The sequence below is a fragment of the Pseudophryne corroboree genome, chromosome 1, assembly GCF_028390025.1.
Source record: "Pseudophryne corroboree isolate aPseCor3 chromosome 1, aPseCor3.hap2, whole genome shotgun sequence".
Taxonomy (NCBI): Eukaryota; Metazoa; Chordata; class Amphibia; order Anura; family Myobatrachidae; genus Pseudophryne; species Pseudophryne corroboree.
In genome coordinates, this window is record NC_086444.1 from 1,098,577,278 (window position 1) to 1,098,598,385 (window position 21,108).

A 21,108-nucleotide genomic window follows, 5' to 3' on the forward strand; every position below is an offset into this window, starting at 1 on the left:
CCCTTGTACTGTGCCCCTGTAGCTGCGCCCCTTGTAGTTGTGCCCCTGTAGCTGCGCCCCTTGTAGCTGTGCCCCTGTAGCTGCGCCCCTTGTAGTTGTGCCCCTGTAGCTGCGCCCCTTGTACTGTGCCCCTTGTAGTTGTGCCCCTGTAGCTGCCCCCTTGTACTGTGCCCCTTGTAGTTGTGGCCCTGTAGCTGCCCCCTTGTACTGTGCCCCTTGTAGCTGCCCCCTTGTACTGTGCCCCTTGTAGTTGTGGCCCTGTAGCTGCCCCCTTGTACTGTGCCCCTTGTAGCTGCCCCCTTGTACTGTGCCCCTTGTAGTTGTGGCCCTGTAGCTGCCCCCTTGTACTGTGCCCCTTGTAGCTGCCCCCTTGTACTGTGCCCCTTGTAGTTGTGGCCCTGTAGCTGCCCCCTTGTACTGTGCCCCTTGTAGTTGTGGCCCTGTAGCACTAACTGCCCCCTTGTACTGTGCCCCTTGTAGTTGTGGCCCTGTAGCTGCCCCCTTGTACTGTGCCCCTTGTAGTTGTGGCCCTGTAGCTACCCCCTTGTACTGTGCCCCTTGTAGTTGTGGCCCTGTAGCTGCCCCCTTGTACTGTGCCCCTTGTAGCTGCCCCCTTGTACTGTGCCCCTTGTAGTTGTGGCCCTGTAGCTGCCCCCTTGTACTGTGCCCCTTGTAGCTGCCCCCTTGTACTGTGCCCCTTGTAGTTGTGGCCCTGTAGCTGCCCCCTTGTACTGTGCCCCTTGTAGCTGCCCCCTTGTACTGTGCCCCTTGTAGTTGTGGCCCTGTAGCTGCCCCCTTGTACTGTGCCCCTTGTAGCTGCGCCCTTGTACTGTGCCCCTTGTAGCTGTGCAAAAAAACCACACACACACACACAGACACATACTTACCGCTCCTGCAGCGCTGCCTCCGTCTCCGTCCGCCGCTCCTCTCTGCTGTACTACGGGAGGGACGTCTGTACAGGACACTGTACAGCGGCGCAGGCCGCGGCCACGGACTTCGAATCTTGATTTCCCCCCCCCCTTCCCCGGACACTGTACAGTGGCGCAGGACTTCAGATCTTGATTCCCCCCCCCCCCCGGGACACTGTACAGCGGCGCGGCCACGGACAGACACCCACCCCCGGCTCACTTACGTGTTCTTGTACAACCAACTTCTCCGCTGGGCTCCTCTACTCTCGCGCTGCTCAGTCACGTGTGCCGCTATGCAGCGGAGGAGGGCTACACTGTGACTGACAGCGGAGAGGGCGTGAGCTGGTGCTGGTCCCAGCAGCAGCAATCCAATCAGGATGTGCTGACAGCCTGCTGGGGCCGGCTCAGCCTCACATGTGGTGTCCGTACTCGAAAAAAAAAAAAAAAAACCTCTGCTGCAGCGCTGCTCCTGGGCCGCATTACTAGCCGACTTGGGCCGCATGCGGGCCGCGGGTTGGACAAGCCTGATCTAAATCATGTTGGAGGAAATGCGGCTCTACGGGGGATATATTTCATATCTTCTGGGCATGCCCTCGTATACAACCACTTTGGAGAGAAGTTTTAAATATGGCTAGCATGGTGTTAGGGCTCAGCATCCCCATGGACCCAGCTTTAGCGCTATTTCATTTGTACGTAGATCGCCTCTCCGTAGGTGATCGCTATGTTTTGGGGCATATCTTGATAGCCACTAAAGCTGCTATAGCACAATTGTGGAAATCTGAGAATATTCCCACCTTAGCGTTCATTCAAAATAAGATTCACAAACATTTCATCTTCGAAACAGCGGAGGCTAAATATTCCTCCTCGGCTAACTCTATCCACTTGAAATGGTTAGGATGGTCCGATTATAGGAGTAGAGAAGGTAGGCTAACCGTTTACAGCTCTCCAATTGATATGTCTGTGCTTGGCCCTTCCTAGATTGACCTCTACATGAATGTTGTGATACCAGATATTTTCTATGTTATTGGATTTTAGTCCTTATTGCTTTTTTTTTTCTCTCTCTTTTTTCCATGTCTTTTCTCAGTGCTTTCTCCTTTTCTTGTATCTGAACGCCTAATGTAGCCAATTGTATATTCATCCGACTGTGCGTTGTTTGTATTTGCATATGGTAACCATTCCGGACTTCCCCTGTGTTTCCCCTATTTCTTTTTTTCTGTTCCCCATTTCTGTGTGTAAACTCTTTAATAAAAATTTAATGTTTAAAAAAAAGAAAATAGGTATAAAATAATAGATTTTTCATTCATGTACAATAGTTTTCCCTGACAATGGATATTAAGCTCTTATCAATAAAGGCCCAAAAGCATGGCCGATGTTTAAGTAACGTTTCAACATAAATAGTAATCTGTTCAAATGCAATTTACGTGTGAGAATTATCAGCACTTTATAAAGATTATGGGGGTCATTCAGACCTGATCGCTCGCTAGCATTTTTTGCAGTGCTGCGATCAGATTGTCGCCGCCTACAGGGGAGTGTATTTTAGCTGTGCAAGTGTGCGATCACATGTGCAGCCGAGCCGTACAAAAATATCTTTTGCAATTTCTGAGTAGCCCAGGACTTACTCAGCCCAGGGCCGGATTATCAATGGGGCGGATGGAGCTGCAGAAAATAGGCCCACGGCATCCCCTGCAGTGTAGCCACTGTGATCAACAGCCCAGCACATTATACTCTTGGCTTCTCCAAGCACCCACACCCCCGGCTGCAGATTACCTCTATGGTAGATGCTAGAATCAAGTGGGCTATATGGAGCCGTCAGAAGCCCCGCCCCCTGGTTGCACTAAGCTCCGCCCCCGGGCATGAGAAGCAGTGTTCTGTCACCAGTGCGGGACGTCCTCCTTGTTTCTATAAGCTCCGCCTCTCGGCCACAGTAAACTCCGCCCCCTGCCTACGCTAAACTCTGCACTTGGACATCAGAAGAAGAGAGCAGTGTTGAACTCCCTGGTTGCTGTAAGCCCCGCCCATAGTCACGCTAAGCTCCGCCCCCTAGTCGCGCTAAGCTCCGCCCCCAGCCATCAGAAGCAATGACATCAGTGTGGAAGTCCCTGGTTTATTTAACCCCCTGGTCGCGTTTAGCTCCGCCCCCAATCACTCTAATCTCAACCCCTGCACACCTGAAAATGTGTCACCAGTGTGGTAGCCCCGTGGTTGCTCTAAAGCTCCCCCAAGCCCGCCACCCTCCCCTCCTCCCCCCTCCACAAGTCATCCAAAGAATCTACGGATTGGTGTGTGTGATACTCATTAGGAGGACATTTCAGTACCTGGTTACCCTGAAGCCTGGAACAACTACTGCCTTGGATCTCTGCAACCCGGGATTAGTGAGTGCTACTATACAGCCGATTTTTCCCTACTTGGTTATATTCACTGATGCTGTCTGCAAAGCAGCATATAGTTGTGAATTGGTGCAGTGTGGCGTAACCCTGTGTGCGCTGGTGCTGTGTGGTGTAACCCTGTGTGTGCTGGTGCTGTGTGGTGTAACCCTGGGTGCGCTGGTGCAGTGTGGTGTAACCCTGTGTGCACTGGTGCAGTGTGGTGTGTAACCCTGTGTGTGTTGGTGCAGTGTGGTGTAACCTTGTATGCACTGGTGCAGTGTGGTGTAACCCTGTGTGCGCTGGTGCAGTGTGGTGTAACCCTGTGTGTGTTGGTGCAGTGTGGTGTAACCCTGTGTGTGTTGGTGCAGTGTGGTGTAACCCTGTGTGCGCTGGTGCAGTGTGGTGTAACCCTGTGTGCGCTGGTGCAGTGTGGTGCAAAATACTGTATATGACATGAATATGTATAGCAGGGGTGTATATTATTACAGTATATTGGGTTTATGTGTATATACAGGAGGGTATATATATGTTTATTGGCGGGTATGTGTATAAGCAGGGTTTTTGTATATATGTACAGGACAATGGATGTATGTGCATGTACAGGAGGGTGTCTTTATGTATATTAAGGAACTGTATGTGTATATACATGAGGGAGGTATATACAGTATGTATATTATGAGGAATGTGTATATACAGAGGGATTTATGCATTATGTACAGTAGGACTAAACTGTAGACAATAATGACACTTTGTCCATGATATTGGCTAGTGTGTATGGGGGTCATTCAGACCCGATCTCATGCTGCAGTTTATCGCAGCGGTGCAATTGGGTCAGAACTGCGCATGCGCTGGTGCCGAAGGCCGTCAGGCCGCTACAATCGCCTCTGCCTGATTGACAGGGCAAGGTGGGGGGCGGTCCGCCAACGCTGGCGTGGCTAGACTGGGCGGGCAGGCCGCAGCGTCTGCGTGACGTCATACGCAGCCTCTGCGGGCCGGGGAGTGACGAGTAGCTCCTGGCCAGCACGCTAAAGCTGCGCTGGCCGGGAGCTACTCCTGAAGTGCAAAGGCATTGCCACTGTACGATGCCTTTTCACTTCTGCGGGGGAAGGGGGGGGGGGGGGGCGGCACTGACATGTGGGGTAGACTAGCCCCTTGCTGGGCGTCCCCCCGCATGTCAGTGTGAGTGATCGTAGCTGTGCTAAATTTATCACAGCTACGATCAACTCGGAATGACCCCCAATGTCGCTGTGCATGCATGTCTGACAGGTGATATCACCAGCGAGGACCATGCTGCCGAATGCAGCATGGCTCCCACCGTCATTCGTCGCTGACGGTATCGGCAAGTGTGTATGCACTTGCCGATGCTTGCCCCACTGCCGGGTCCCATTGTCTCAGATATCGACGGGTACACACATTGTCTAGTGTGTACCCGGCATAAGGAGCCAGGGCTCTGGTACCTGCACTGAGGGCTGGAGACACCGATCCCCTCTGATCCCAGATAGCAGACGTCGGTGGCAGAAGGGACATGGCTGGGCTAGTAAAGGTAATGGTTCCGGCATTGTTACTATACAGAGATCTGGGGACAGCAGTCAGGGATCATCTGTATGCTGCGAGTCAGCAGGAGCTGCTGTCCTAAGAGATGATGAGGGATGTTTGGTCACGGGGGGTGGCAGGCCTTTGACTACATGCAAGCACACATGTTGGTGTGTGTGCAATCCAGTTGGCTTATTGAATTTTTTTTGGGTGCTTCTTAAATGCAGGTTGTTGTGTTTAAGTTAGTTACAGAAAACAATGCGGGAAAGTCAATTAACATTGCAGGGATGTAGCTCCTCGGTTAAGTGCCTGGGCCATACTTACCAACATTCTGGCTGCTCTCTGCGGGAGAGAGCAGCCAGGTCAGCTCAACAGGCAGGCCAGGGAGCGCTGTGACGTTAGGAGGAGGTGGGCCGGAGGCGAAGCAAGGACGGGTCGGGGTTACGGTGATGCCTCCTTTAAGCCACGCCCCACGCTCTGTAATGCCGCGATCACTGGCATTACACTGCACGGGGCGTGGCTATGATGACGCGATTCAGTAAGAATCGCGTCATCGACTGCCCGGACAGCCCACTTTACACACACGCAGGGGGGGGCCCTCAAATCGTGAGACTTGCCTGCTCTTCCAGGGGGCCGGGAGGGTCACCCGATTTTCGGGAGCCTCCCAGCCATTCCGGGAGAGTAGGCAAGTATGGCCTGGGCTATTCATTTGCTCACATGGTAAACCTGCTACTAGCAGATTTCTACTCACAGCATCCCAAGGGGCCGCATACTTGCCTACCTGACCCTCTCCATGAGGGAGAAAATGCTCTGTTCCTGGACTTTCCTGGTAATGTATGATTGCCATCACCTGTGGTGAAACACCTTTCTTATCAATTAACTAGCTCACCACAGGTGATGGCAATCATACATTACCAGGAAAGTCCAGGAACAGAGCATTTTCTCCCTCATGGAGAGGGTCAGGTAGGCAAGTATGCAAGGGGGCGAGCAGAAATCTGCATCAAGTATAGCCTTAAGGCTAGTTGCGGTGTTACTGTGTTATAATAGCATCACGCCGTGCACTTAACTCATGAGGTGCAGTTTACCGCAACTAAGCCCTGGGCATTTGTCACGGCAAGGTGCATCTCCTGGGTTAAATGCTGGACATGATACGTTCAACTGAATAGCTCAGGCACTTAACCTGGGAGCTACATCCTCGCAATGCTAATTGAATTCCCTCCAATGTGTGTTTATTAGGGCTATTCTATATACTGTATTACTATAGATATAAAGCAAGCAGCACTTTGCAAAAAGTTCAATAACAAAAATTAAGCAGGTGCCCTCCAACCTGGTACATATATCAATGGGCCAGTAATACATGCAGCACTGCAGCGGCAGCACTCTATGGAGAATAATTATAGAAGGTGACCAGTGGCAGCGTTCAGTGTTATTGCAGCATTTTGGTCAGGGTACACTGTGTGATTTGTATAGCGCACACATATTCCGCAGCGCTGTACAGAGAAAATTTGGCCATTCACATCAGCCCCTGCCCCAGTGGAGCTTACAATCTATATTCCCTATCACATGTACACATACACACTAGGGTTAATTTTTTTGTTGGGAGACAATTAACCTACCAGTATACTTTTGGATTGTGGGAGGAAACCGGAGTACCCAGAGGAAACCCACGTAAGTACGGGGAGAATATACAAACTCCACACAGTTAGGGCCTTGTTAGGAATAGAACCCATGACCTCAGTGCTGTGAGGCAGTAATGCTAACCATTACACCATCCGTACTGCCCATTATAATTATTATTATTTCATATGTTTTCATGTTCTGCTCCTCGTACTTTGGGGGTAATTCAGACTAGATCGATGCAGGGGCAGCGATCGCAGTCTGAATTACTATGCGCACTGTGCATGTGCAGCCAGCTATCAGCATCTCACTGGTGCGATCGCCTCTGCCTGATCAACGGGCAGAGGCGATCGCAGGGCGGGAGGGGGCGTGCCAACGGCGTTAGAACGCCGTTGGCGGGGCGCGATTCAGACAACGGAGGCACGGCCGAACCGTTGGGGGGTGGGCCGTGGCGGCTGCGTGGTGTCATACGCAGCCTCTGCAACCTGGGATGCGACAAGTATCTTCCTGTCAGAGCGCAGGAACTGCGCTGGCTGGGAGCTACTTGTCAAGTACAAAAGCATCACCGCTGTGCGGTGATTTTGTACCTGTGCGGGGGGGTGAAGGGGGGTAGGGGCGGGCATGACATGCGAGGCGGACTAGCCCTGTGCTGGGCATCCCCCCGCATGTCGGAGTAACTGATAGTAGATGTGCTGAATTTAGCACATCTACTATCAACTTTGAATTACCCCCTTTATTCAAAGGTAGATATTGGGTAATTACTAATTTTCAGGTATATGTTTCTGTCAAAACACTCTAAATAAAATGAATAAGCCATGAGATTGTGTAGGGGGGGGGAAGGGGGGTTCTGCAGTGATCAATAATATAACAGGTGGTGTATGCGTCATATATGCCATACCCACTTTGAAGACCATACCCCCACAACAATGGTCACACCCCACACCCCCCATCAGTACTAACACCCCCACCATGCTGATCTCACACCTCCTGCGCACACACGCAATAGGCCCTTCAGAAATTTCAGCTCCAGGCCCATGTGGACCTTAATCTGGCACTGACTCAGCCGCTGCGATCACTTCAGCCTGTCCGGGACCGGAATTGACGTCAGACACCCGCCCTTCAAACGCTTCGTCATGCCTGTGTTTTTCCAACCACTCCCTGAAAACGGTCAGTTGACACCCACAAACGCCTTCTTTCTGTCAATCTCCTTGCCGTCGGCTGTGTGAATGGATTCTTCATAAAACCCATCGCACAGCAACGATCTGCTTTGTACCCGTACAAAGCGCCTGCGCATTGCGGTGCATACGTATGCGCAGTTCTGACCTGATCGCAGCGCAGCGAAAAAAAATAGCGTGTGATCAGGTCTGAATTAGACCCTATGTGCCGCTGCCAGAGAATTCCTGTGTAAATCGACCTAAGAAAACCTATTGCTGATGCAAAGCAAAGTAAGACCGCTCTTGTGTGCAGAACTTTCTGGATGATTTTAGACTGTGGGCCTAATCTATGTTTGTACGCAATGGCCAATGTTCACGCAACGGAGCGATTATCAGCAGACCACGCATGTGCTGCGATCGTAATGCGCATGCAACAAGGTGCTGTGCGATACCACTCACAATGAGGATTTCATAAAGAAGTGATTGACAAGAAGTGACTGTCTGGAGGTGTTAATGGGGAGTGGTCAGAAAAACACAGGTGTGTCATGACCATTTTCAGGGCGTGTATCTGCCGTCAGCTGTAAACTTGTACGTGCAAAAAACGTGGCGCCTACATTACTACTGCTATGTCCAGTCTGCACAGCCATTGGCCTATTCGTAACCTCAATGGTCCTTGTTTTTGCACATAGGCTGCAAATGTGTACGCAGTTGTGAATGAGTTTGGCTCCAGTGGGCGTCTCTTTACATTCCTGGGTGGCAGCTTCACTTGCTAACATTAGCAGTTCTGCAGCCTAGAAAATCACAATTGCATTTGCGCACAAGCATGAATTGTGGGGGGGGGTCATTCAGAGTTGATCGCACGCTGCCGATTTTTGCTGCAGTGCGATCACATCTCTACGGCGCATGCGTATGCACTGCAATGAGCACGCGCATCGTACGGGTACAATGCGGATCGTTGCTGAGCTATGGATTTAACGAAGAATCCATTCGCACAGCGCAAGGAGATTGACAGAAAGAGGGCGTTTATAAGTGTCAACTGACCGTTTTCTGGGAGTGGTAGGGAAAACGCAGGCGTGTTCGGGCGTTTGCAGGGTGGGTGTGTGACGTCAATTCCGGCACCAAAAAGACTGAAGTGATCGCAAGGGCTGAGTAAGTTCAGACCTACTTCTGAAACTGCAAGAAAGTGTTTTTGCAGAGCTCGGCTGCACAGGCGTTCGCACACTTGCAAAGCGAAAATACACTCCCCCGTGGCGGCGACTATGCATTTGCACGGCTGCTAAAAACAGTTAGCGTGCGATCAACTCGGAATGACCCCCTAGGTCCTGTGTGCATGCACAGCAAGAAGTCGGATACCTTTTCTGTGCCAGATAAGGGGAGTATCTTACTGCACAGCTCTAATATTTGTATATGTCAAAATCAATACCACATATCAAATATTCCTGAAAAAAACGTATTTCACAGTGGTGGTGCTCCCACAGAGTAACAGATACTGTAGAAAAGAAGAGGGACACCTATAGCATGTATAGGCTAAGACTCTGAAAAGGTCGAGCACTCATTTCAGAGTGAAAATACAATTATATTAAAAGATGTCCAGGCTCTATTGCAATCCCCATATGAGAAACAAACAGATTATTTTTGCAATATTGAGTGTACTGTAAATAAAGTGCTGGAATAAAGATAGGCAGGACTTGTTATAGTATTTTCGGAATTCTGCTGTCCCCCATTTGCCGAGACATTGAATTGGGGATGAGAGATTGGTACTAATGCTAGTCTTTGGAAAATTATTAGGGTCAAAGTTCAAGGCAACCGTTCCTTTCTGCTTTTGGCTGTTGATTATGAAAATCAGCGCAGCCAATGAGAGAATTATTAGGTAAGCCTTTATTTGACTGAAATAAAAGAATGTATTAATCACAACTTGGTGGCTAACAGCCACCATATGTAAACCAGCAGATACAGTATAACATCAAAAATCTTTTAGACAATATTAGCCAACGCCATAACATTGAAGACAGACTGTCTCTTGATTGCGGCTAACCTGTTATTACTATGTTAGTTTGTGACATACTGGAATGTTAACAGATTTTGGAAAGTTTCAAAAGCCATTTAATTCTTATCAGTGAGTGGGGGAGTTTATGGTCCCAAAACCAGTTAAACCAGTTCTGACAGACCCTGTGTTAGGGTCTCCTGCCCTGTGCTGCCACGTCGTCATGGCAACCGGGAGACAAGTGCTAGCGGAGTAACCTGAGCGCAGCTGATACTCCGGTTCGGGTCTTTTGCTGTGCAGTGGTTACAGGCATGGGATCCGGTGCTGGTTTTTGTGCTCACAGTCTGTGAGGTCTGAGGGGGGCGTGGACAGCACCTGCTTTATAAGGCCTCTTCTCAGATTAAGCAGATGCTGCTGAATCTTTGTTGGCTAGTCAGTTCCTGAAAGTTAGCCAGTACTGTGTAGCTTTGTATTTGTTGTTGCTTACTGCAAATAGGCCTGGGCATTTGGTACTACACTCTGCCAATCCAGACCTAGCAGTAAGACTGGAGTCAGTCGTTTAGCCTGCTGAGGTTCTTTTGCTATTCTGTGAACCCAGTAGGTTTGTGGCTGTACTTTCAGACCTGCCTGCATAATCCTCTCTCACTGTGCAGGGCGTCCATGTGTCAGTTTAGTGGCAGTAAGCTGAACCTGGGCCCTGCAAGTGAGAATTAGGATTGTGGAGACTCTCCTTGTGTCTATTATTCCATCTCTGACCAAGGAGTTTACTGCCACACCCGTTGGTAACCCTTTAGGGTTTTGCTGTTGCCCTTAGCAACAGCATTACGGGTTCTCTACGTATTAAAACACAACATCTTGCTTTTTCCATCTGAGCATTTCTAATACTAGGGAGACACCCAGTTTCTTAGCCTCTGGGCTTCTCTGTTCACTCTGTGTTGGTTTTGTTACCCTATCACCTTCTGTGTACGTTATGTCATATTTCCCAGTCTGTCTGTGAGTTCATTTGTTTTGCATCCCTCTCTGTTCAGACACCAGTACATTCCTGCAGGCACTGGTGTGTATAACAGTTCAAACACCAGTACATTCCTGCAGGCACTGGTGTGCATAACACCCTGCCACATGTAGGGGGTTAGGACAGGAAGTGTACGGGGTTTTAGAGGACAAGGAAAAAACCCAGGCTAGAGTTTAGTGTGAGCTGAGAACTGAGATGGAGGGCATAGGCTAGTGTCCAGGAGAAACGCAGTCTGGGGACTGTGGAACAAGCATGGTACTCCACAGTCCCTGGCATTATGGAGAGAAGAGCAGCGTGTTGGTGTTGCTATGAAGAGAGGGAGAGCCCATATATGCAGTGTAACAGGAGAGCCACCAGCTTCAGTGAGAGATGGAGAGTGCAGTGTGAGAACCACTGTGTGCAGAGTACAGTGGAAGGAACCAGGAACAAAGGGGATCCCCACTTCAGCGGTACCCAAGAAGCAGGTTGGGAGGTGTGAGTCTTCGGGAGAGGACTATCTGGGTGAGTGGTAGGAAACCACGTGTGGCGGAAGGCCCCCAGTAATGGGTCCCTGAGAGATCCCGTTTAGATAGAGCCCTCAGCGAATAGGGGAGAGCACACCGAAATGAATCTCAGTTTGCGGACGCTGCACTACTGATTCCCAGAGACTGCGCTGGTATGTACTGAAATTCTGTCCCATCATTGTTAATGCTGTTATTGTCAGTGAAGTGAATTAAAAGAAATGTAACCTGATGTAACCCATATGAATATTACGCTGGAGAGAGGAGAACAAGAAATTAAATGTTATTGTCGTGATAACCCTGTGAGAACTGTGAATAAACTGCTTGCTTATGTGATGAGATGGCCTGGCGTGCAATGCTTTAAAAATGAGTGACCCGGCACTGCCCGGCTATCACAAGTCCACCAGATCAAACACAATCACATGCAATCATATACAGTTTGGCAGACAAAGCAGAGTCTCTCAGCACAGCTGTATTGTGCCCTAGATGATCATTTCCATTCTGGGTCACTCTCCGATCTTTTCATAGTCTTAGCCTATACATGCTATAGGTGTCCCTCACCTTTTCTGTGCCGGAGACCCAAGAACCACAAATGTTTAGTACATCCAAAGGAGTCTCTTGATACAGCAAGCCTGCAGGTCTATTTATAGTTATGTGGCAACAGAGGAGATTTTTTTATAGCTGCTTATCACAGATATAGAAAGCGTGCCATCACTACAATTTATCACCAACAGTTCACATGTACAGCTGGTGAATAACCGCACCCCACCACCACCACCACCACCACCACCACCACCACCACAAAAACCATCCTTCTTTAGTAGGCCTTTTCATGTAGACTGTGGAAGCCTCAAAGCTATAATGTTCGGGTGCTTGGTAAATAGGGAGAAGCTTTAGGATTCGGGGTTCTTCTCCCTATGATAGATAAACCGCTAATTGTTTTTAAAAATTGGTAAACCTATTAAAACAAATACCATGTTTATTGTCATACTCAAATATGTTGCAGCAACCATGAAAAGTTTGCATATAGACACTATAATTTATTTTTATTGTTTTCAATTTATTTATTCTACTTTTAAGTCTCCAGTTTGTATCCCAAATATACAAAACATGGTCATTACATCATACAAACAATAAAACTGTAGAAATATTCTAGAAAAAAAAAATGATTAAGTGTTACAAGGAAAATGGTAGCACAGAGTATACTTTCCATTAGCCTACTACGACAGAGATAGGCAACCGGGGTTTGCCAGCTGTTGTAAAACTCTGAGTATCAGCATGCTCTAATGCTGGGACTTGTTTTTGCCTAATACTGTTCTATGGCTAGCCTAATAACATATGCAGTACCCCAACAGCTTCCATTGACATTTTCAAAAAGTATATATGCTTTGTTTGTTATAGGCATTCCACAGCAGTTGCCTAGCATCCGTTACAAAATTTTTGAAAATTAATAAAAGTAATAAACAAAAAAGGTCATGCAGATAATCCAAATATGCATTTATGCAAAATGCAGGCTAGCCTTTGACAATACATAGTTCCATCTAGTCCACCATAAGTACATGGCAAATGTTATTTACTACCTACTGTGTGTCCTTACAAGCTCAGGTCGACAATGACATGTTCAAAAATCTGAGTGTTTCCTTTAAAGCTGGAAGCAAAGACAAAATCTCGTCGATCAGTCGACACTGCTGTGAAAGAACGAGGTGCTTGAATATAGATCTCTTTGAACTTCTCAAAAGTCTTCTTCTCAGAGTCCCACTGGTAGATTTGTGAAAATGTATAGTCACTGCCCAGTGCCAAGTAATATCTATCCCTAAAGGCAAACGGTTGCAACGCCATTGCTCCACGTGATGGAAGAGCCTGGATCTCGACAAACTGCTTACTGTTCCACTTCATGATTTTGGAGTCACCAATAAACCTGGTCAATGAAATGTAAAGTCCGTCTTTCATTTTGAAACTCTTAACCGCCAGAACGTCTTCCATGTTTGGTATATCACTATAAGGGATGAATTTCTGTGTGCTTTTGTTCCACTGTAATATGAGAGGAACCTGAGACCGGCTGGATAACACAAGATGAGGCTTCTCGTCCATTTCGATAAATTCTGCATCTGTGTCTCGGAACCATTCGTGGAGAGATTGGTGGGTGTAAAACCCTTTGCCGTTCCACTTATACACAGTGGTCAAACCAGCCTTCGAGCTATCTGCAATCACAAAAAATATTTCACCTTCAATCTGAAAAAGCTCAATGTCATTTGGTTTGGATATACGCAAGACCTCAATGTCTTGGAATTTGGTGAACTTGGCCCAGCTTTCATCATACTTGTATATGTGGGAACCACCAAACAGCTGTGCCACCACCATAAACACTTGATCATCGATGAGTATAGCTTTGCATCCAACAATGGACTGGCCTGCCAATAAATAGATTAGAGGGAAATATATTACTTAAAAATGTATTTGTATTTCAAACAGTTTGTACAGAATAGATTATATTGATTATTTATTATTAAAAGAAAACCCACTTCACAAAGTCAAACCAAATCTTCTATTTGCCAATTCAGACCGAAAATGATTGGAATTGGTGAATCAAGGATTTCTAAAATATTTGATTTTGCCAATTAACAAAAAATCAGAGATTGGGGAATCAGGCAATTGATGTATGAGCTCCTTTATAAAGTTTTATAAAGTGACTGGATGTTAGATGGACATCTGTATGAAAAATAATGACAGTATTTCATATTCTCAACTTTGGCAAAGTCAAGTAAGATTATAGAAATATATAAAAGCTGGATGGCAGCTTGCCTGGCACAACAAAACCGCAGTTTCTTATAGGCGATAAATATGCTAGAGGCGTGATTAACAGTATCAAACCTTCAAAAAAGGAAAGGTGGAGCTATTGCCCATAGCAACCAGAGAGGCTGGGGGCATGGCCAGCAGCTAACAGAGTGTTAGCCATGCCCATATAGTGGCTGCAGATCGCGGGCATTCCTGGGAAGCTACGCCCCCTTTACCCAAACCAACGCCGCCTTTTCAGGCACGAGCGCACCTTCGGCATTCAAGAGAGTGACAGGGTCCTGACTTGGACCCTGACAATGTTGGGAGGTGTGACATAAGTAGTTGCTGACTATCAAGCTTTCCTTTAATGCATTTAAGTCAAAATATTTATGTCTCCTTTCCTCATGTTGCTCTCTGAGAGGTTCTGCAATGTTTAGTTCAAGTGACAGGTTAACCTCTGACAATTGAGACACTATCCTCTCCTGACTGGAAATAGGTTGGTTAAGTACTTACAGTATATCTGAAATCTATATATATATATAAAGGCAAAGGCGTGAGCTGCACTCTCCTTCCCGGCACAGCACAGCAGCATTAAGCGAGGTGTGGGGAGGGAGCATGTGTACCTGGTTCTGGTGACGTGTACCTGGCACTGGGGGCATATGTGTATCTGGCACTGGGGGGGTATATGTGGCACTTGGGGCATATGTGTATCTGGCACTGGGGGGGCATATGTGGCACTGGGGGCATATGTGTATCTGGTACAAGGGGCATCTGTGTATCTGGCACAGGGGGCATATGTGGCACATGGGGCATATGTGTATCTGGCACTGGGGGGCATATGTGTATCTGGCACTGGGGGGGCATATGTGCCACTGGTGGCATATGTTTATCTGGCACTGGGCGGATATGTGGCACTGGGGGCACATGTGTATCTGGCACTGGGGGGCATATGTGTATCTGGCACTGGGGGCGTATGTGAATCTGGCACTGGGAGCATATGTGGCACAGTGGGCTGTCTTAACTCTCCCCTGTGAGGGGGGAATTATATGGGTGCCTACGCAGTACTGCAAGTATGGCTGTACGGGGCAGTACTGTGTACCGGTAAGAAATAACCAGCCGGTACGCAGTAACGCCAGCCCGACCGCCATGCTTGCTGCCCGCTGCTGTGTCGGGAAGGAGAGCACAGCTCACACCTCAGCGGTGTCCCTCCTGTGTCTCCGGTGGCAGCGGCGTGTCTCTCAAATGAGTTCCGGTTTATGAGCCAATCAGATCTCACGGACCGGCAGCTGCGGCTTCTCCGCCAGAGACACAGGAGGGACACAGGAGAGGCGTGAGCTGCGCTCTCCTTCCCGGCACAGCACAGCAGCGGTAAGCGATGCGGGGGGGTGGAGCATGTGTACCTGGTACTGGGGGCATGTGTACCTGGCATTGGGGGCATATATGTATTTGGCACTGGGGGCATATGTGGCACTGTTGGCATATGTGTATCTGGCACTGGGGGGATATGTGGCACTGGGGGGGCATATGTGTATCTGGAACTGGGGGCGTATGTGTATCTGGCACTGGGGGCATATGTTTATCTGGCAGTGGGGGAGCATTTGTGGCACTGTGGGCATATGTGTATCTGGCACTGGGGGGATATGTGGCACTGGGGGCATATGTGTATCTGGCACTGGGGGCATGTGTGTATCTGGCACTGGGGGGCATGTGTGTATCTGGCACTATGGGGGCATATGTTTATCTGGCACTGGCGGGCATATTTGGCAATGGAGGCATAGGTGTATCTGGCACAGGGGTAGCATTTGTAGCACTGGGGGCATATGTGTATCTGGCACTGGGGGGCATATGTGGCGCTGTGGTAGCATATCTGGCACTGGGGACATATCTGGCACTATGGGGGCATATCTGGCACTGGGGAGATATGTGTGTCTGGTACTGTGAGGGCATGTGTTTCTGGCACTATGGGGGCATATCTGGCACTGGGGAGATATGTGTATCTGGTACTGTGAGGGCATGTGTTTCTGGCACTATGGGGGCATATTTGTATCTGGCACTGTGGACATATGTGTATCTGACACTGTTGGGGCATATGTGTATCTGGCACTGGGGGAACATATTTGTGTCTGGCACTGGGGGAGCATATATGTATCTGGCACTGCACTACTGGGGGCATATGAGTATCTGGCACTCCACTATTGGGTTCATATGTGTATCAGGCACTATTGGGGGCATATGTGTATCTGGCACTCCACTATTGGGGGCATATGTGTATCTGGCACTGCGCTATTGGGGTTATATGAGCATTTGGCCCCCCTTATGTGTATCACGCCCCTATTTTCAATGGCATGTAGCCACACTCATATTGTGGGTACCACTTAGAATTTTTTTCTACTTGCACCACTGTGCCTGAGTCACAAAAGCAAGCTACTGGGCAAATTTCAAGTTCCTAGTCATTATGCTTCAGGAGATTTTGTGATGAGCCAGTGGTATTTGCCATATATATATATATATATATATATATATATATATAAAATAAGAATTTACTCACCGGTAATTCTATTTCTCGTAGTCCGTAGTGGATGCTGGGAACTCCGTAAGGACCATGGGGAATAGACGGGCTCCACAGGAGACTGGGCACTCTAAAAGAAAGATTAGGTACTATCTGGTGTGCACTGGCTCCTCCCTCTATGCCCCTCCTCCAGACCTCAGTTAGGGAAACTGTGCCCGGAAGAGCTGACACAATAAGGAAAGGATTTGGAATCCCGGGTAAGACTCATACCAGCCACACCAATCACACCGTACAACTCGTGATACTATACCCAGTTAACAGTATGAATAACAACTGAGCCTCACGAACAGATGGCTCATAACAATAACCCTTTAGTTAGGCAATAACTATATACAAGTATTGCAGACAATCCGCACTTGGGATGGGTGCCCAGCATCCACTACGGACTACGAGAAATAGAATTACCGGTGAGTAAATTCTTATTTTCTCTGACGTCCTAGTGGATGCTGGGAACTCCGTAAGGACCATGGGGATTATACCAAAGCTCCCAACCGGGCGGGAAAGTGCGGATGACTCTGCAGCACCGAATGAGCAAACTCAAGGTCCTCCTCAGCCAGGGTATCAAACTTGTAGAATTTTGCAAACGTGTTTGATCCCGACCAAGTAGCAGCTCGGCAAAGTTGTAAAGCCAAGACCCCTCGGGCAGCCGCCCAAGAAGAGCCCCCTTCCTCGTGGAATGGGCTTTGACTGATTTAGGATGCGGCAGTCCAGCCGCAGAATGTGCAAGTTGAATCGTGGAGCAGATCCAGCGAGCAATAGTCTGCTTAGAAGCAGGAGCACCCAGCTTGTTGGGTGCATGCAGGATAAGCAGCGAGTCAGTCTTTCTGACTCTAGCCGTCCTGGAAACATAGATTTCCAGGGCCCGGACTACGTCCAGCAACTTGGAGGCCTCCAAGTCTCGAGTAGCCGCAGGCACCACACTAGGTTGGTTCAAATGAAACGCTGATACCATCTTAGGGAGGAATTGGGGACGAGTCCTCAATTCTGCTCTGTCCATATGGAAAATCAGATAGGGGCTTTTACAGGACAAAGCCGCCAATTCTGACACCCGCCTAGCTGAAGCCAAGGCCAAAAGCATGACCACTTTCCACGTGAGATATTTTAATTCCACGGTCTGAAGTGGTTCAAACCAATGTGATTTTAGGAAATCCAACACAACGTTGAGATCCCAAAGTGCCACCGGGGGCATAAAAGGGGGCTGAATGTGCAGCACTCCCTTAACAAACGTCTGAACTTCAGGCAGTGAAGCCAGTTCTTTTTGAAAGAAAATAGACAGGGCCGAAATCTGGACTTTAATGGAACCCAATTTTAGGCCCATAGTCACTCCTGACTGTAGGAAGTGCAGAAAACGACCCAGCTGAAATTCTTCTGTGGGGGCCTTCATAGCCTCACACCAAGCAACTTATTTTCGCCATATGCGGTGATAATGCTTTGCTGTCACATCTTTCCTAGCTTTTATCAGCGTAGGAATGACTTCAACCGGAATGCCCTTTTTCATCAGGATCCGGCGTTCAACCGCCATGCCGTCAAACGCAGCCGCGGTAAGTCTCGGAACAGACAGGGCCCCTGCTGTAGCAGGTCCTGTCTTGTCTGAGAGGCAGAGGCCAAGGGTCCTCTGAGATCATTTCTTGCAGTTCCGGGTACCAAGTCCTTCTTGGCCAATCCGGAACGATGAGTATAGTTCTCACTCCTCTCTTTCTTATTATCCTCAGCACCTTTGGTATGAGAGGAAGAGGAAGGAACACATAAACCGACTGGTACACCCACGGTGTCACTAGAGCGTCCACAGCTATCGCCTGAGGGTCCCTTGACCTGGCGCAATATTTTTTGTTTAGGCGGGACGCCAACATGTCCATCTGTGGCCTTTCCCAACGGTTTACAATCAGTTGGAAGACTTCTGGATGAAGTCCCCACTCTCCCGGGTGGAGGTCGTGCCTGCTGAGAAAGTCTGCTTCCCAGTTGTCCACTCCCGGAATGAACACTGCTGACAGTGCTATCACGTGATTTTCCGCCCATCGGAGAATCCTTGTGGCTTCTGCCATCGCCATCCTGCTTCTTGTGCCGCCCTGTCGATTTACATGGGCGACCGCCGTGATGTTGTCTGACTGAATCAGCACCGGCTGGTTGTGAAGCAGGGGTCTTGTGTAGGGAAGCCTCCTTTCTCGACCATTGTCCCTGGAAGTTTCTTCCCTGAGTGACTGCCCCCCAACCTCGGAGGCTTGCATCCGTGGTCACCAGGACCCAGTCCTGTATGCCGAATCTGCGTCCCTCTAGAAGATGAGCACTCTGCAGCCACCACAGCAGAGACACCCTGGCCCTCGGGGACAGGGTGATCAGCCGATGCATCTGAAGATGCGATCCGGACCACTTGTCTAACAGATCCCACTGAAAGATCCTTGCATGGAACCTGCCGAATGGAATTGCCTCGTAAGAAGCTACCAACTTTCCCAGGACTCGCGTGCAGTGATGCACCGACACCTGTTTTGGTTTCAGGAGGTCTCTGACCAGAGATGACAACTCCTTGGCCTTCTCCTCCGGGAGAAACACCTTCTTCTGTTCTGTGTCCAGAACCATACCCAGGAACAGCAGACGCGTCGTAGAAACCAGCTGCAACTTTGGAATATTCAGAATCCAGCCGTGCTATTGAAGCACTTCCTGAGATAGTGCTACTCCGACCAACAACTGCTCCCTGGACCTCGCCTGTCACGATCCGGGTATCTGGACGCCATTTCTTACCTATCAGATGCCTCCTAAGGCTGGCTCAGCGCTCCAGGACCGGATCCCATCTGTTATCCTGATGTGCACATTCCCGCATCCTCTCCTGTCTCTCTGGACGCAGTCACAGTAACGCCTTATACATCTGGCATGGCGTCTCCCGCGGCCTCCGCCGCCGTCCCTGAGCTTCTGCATTCAGAGTGGCGATTACATCAGCCGCGGCCTCCGCTGTGTCCGCGTGGTCGGATGTGCATCTGTCAGCCTGGCGTCTCCTGTCTCCGGTGGCCGGCGCCGCCATTACTGTTTTCCAGACCACATGGATTACAATCCAAACTTCCCTCCAAGTGTCTGCATGGGCGCAGCCATCTTGGATTCTGTCAGCTGATCTTTCCTACCAATCCGTTGTCAGTATTATTAATTTGCATAATTGCCTAGCCAATGCCTTCCTTGCTGCAGGTATAAATAGGTTGTGCCTGAGCAAGGAAGGCGTCAGTGCTTTGGTTGTCAAACCTAGTTCCAGTTTGTCTCTCTCCTGTGATTGTCTTCCAGGTTCCAGCTCCTGTCTCCAGACTTCTGCTATAGAGACCCGCACCAGCATTCCATCTGCGGTGTAGCCTGACTCTCCGATCCATTCTGGACTCACCTGTTTCCAGCTACAACATCACCTGCTTCCAGCAGTGTACAGCTTCTCTTAAAGGGCCGGTGTCCTTTCTGCAGTTTACCACTCTCCACCGGTATTATTATTTCTCCGCTCTCAAATTCTACATTTCATCTATATTGCATCGCTCTCAAGCTTTATTTATTATTTAACTGGTTCCAGCCAGTATCCACTCCGTGCCAACACCTGTCTGGTTCTAACCAGTACCCACAGCAGCATTTTATCTACAGCAGTCCAGCTTTCCCTGGAACACCAGCTGGTACGACCCTGGGCTTTCCTCATTGCTACAGTTGAGCCTGGTAAGGACTTTCCAACTTGCAGATAATAAGAACTGTCTCATACCACCAGAGCTCTGTGGCCCCTGCCACCCTGTAGTACCCAGGAACTGTATTATTATTTCTCTGCTGATTTTTATGTTTCTTTTTACTGCTACTGTGATGCATGGAGTTTGTCATAAATAAATATCATTGACTTTTACTCAAGTTGTCGTGGTCACGCCTTCGGGCGGTTTCTCTTCATGTTACTTACATGTCCAGGGGTCTGATACAACCTCCCAGGTTCCGGTACATCTCAGCCCCTACAACTGAGGCTGCCTTCCGTCAGCTCAGGCCCTCAGTTGTGACAGTAAGCACTGACCAAATGAATCCAGCCGGAGACCAGGATCAAGCGGCCAGGCCGATGCAAGAACTGGCAGCCCGACTTGAACATCAGGAGGCTGCACAGGGCCACATCATCCGCTGTCTCCAGGATCTCTCTACTCGGCTGGATGGGATTCAGACAACTCTCTGTGGATCAGGCGCATCTGGGGCGTCAACCACAGTGACTCCAACTATAACCCCACCCACCTTACCCGTTTCTGCTCCACGTCTTCATCTTCCAACGCCAGCAAAATTTGACGGATCTCCAAGATTCTGCAGGGGATTTCTCAACCAGTGTGAGATTCAGTTTGAGCTACAACCTGGCAATTTTCCCAGTGACCGTACAAAAATTGCCTACATCATCTCTCTTCTCAGTGGCTCAGCCCTCGACTGGGCATCACCGTTATGGGAGAGGTCCGACACCCTGCTATCTTCTTACACTGCATTCGTGTCAACATTCAGGCGCATCTTCGACGAGCCAGGCCGGGTAACTTCAGCTTCGTCTGAGATTCTCCGTTTACGCCAGGGATCACGTACTGTAGGACAATATCTTATACAGTTCCAGATTCTGGCATCTGAACTGGCATGGAACGACGAGGCCCTGTATGCTGCATTCTGGCATGGTTTATCCGAGCGTATTAAAGATGAGTTAGCTACCAGAGACTTACCCTCCAAGTTA

The 21,108-nt window shown here is 49.0% G+C and overlaps 1 protein-coding gene across 3 annotated transcripts in view; it reads right to left on the bottom strand.

Annotated features, from left to right (window-relative positions):
- Positions 1-12,053: 12,053 nt before the first annotated feature.
- Positions 12,054-21,108, bottom strand: part of LGI2 (leucine rich repeat LGI family member 2) — a 212,589-nt gene continuing 203,534 nt past the window's right edge. For all 3 annotated transcript variants that reach the window (XM_063921901.1, XM_063921884.1, XM_063921893.1), the window contains one exon: positions 12,054-13,485. In XM_063921901.1, the coding sequence (XP_063777971.1) occupies positions 12,668-13,485 (818 nt within the window). In that variant the 3' untranslated portion in view covers positions 12,054-12,667. The remainder of the gene's footprint in view (positions 13,486-21,108) is intronic.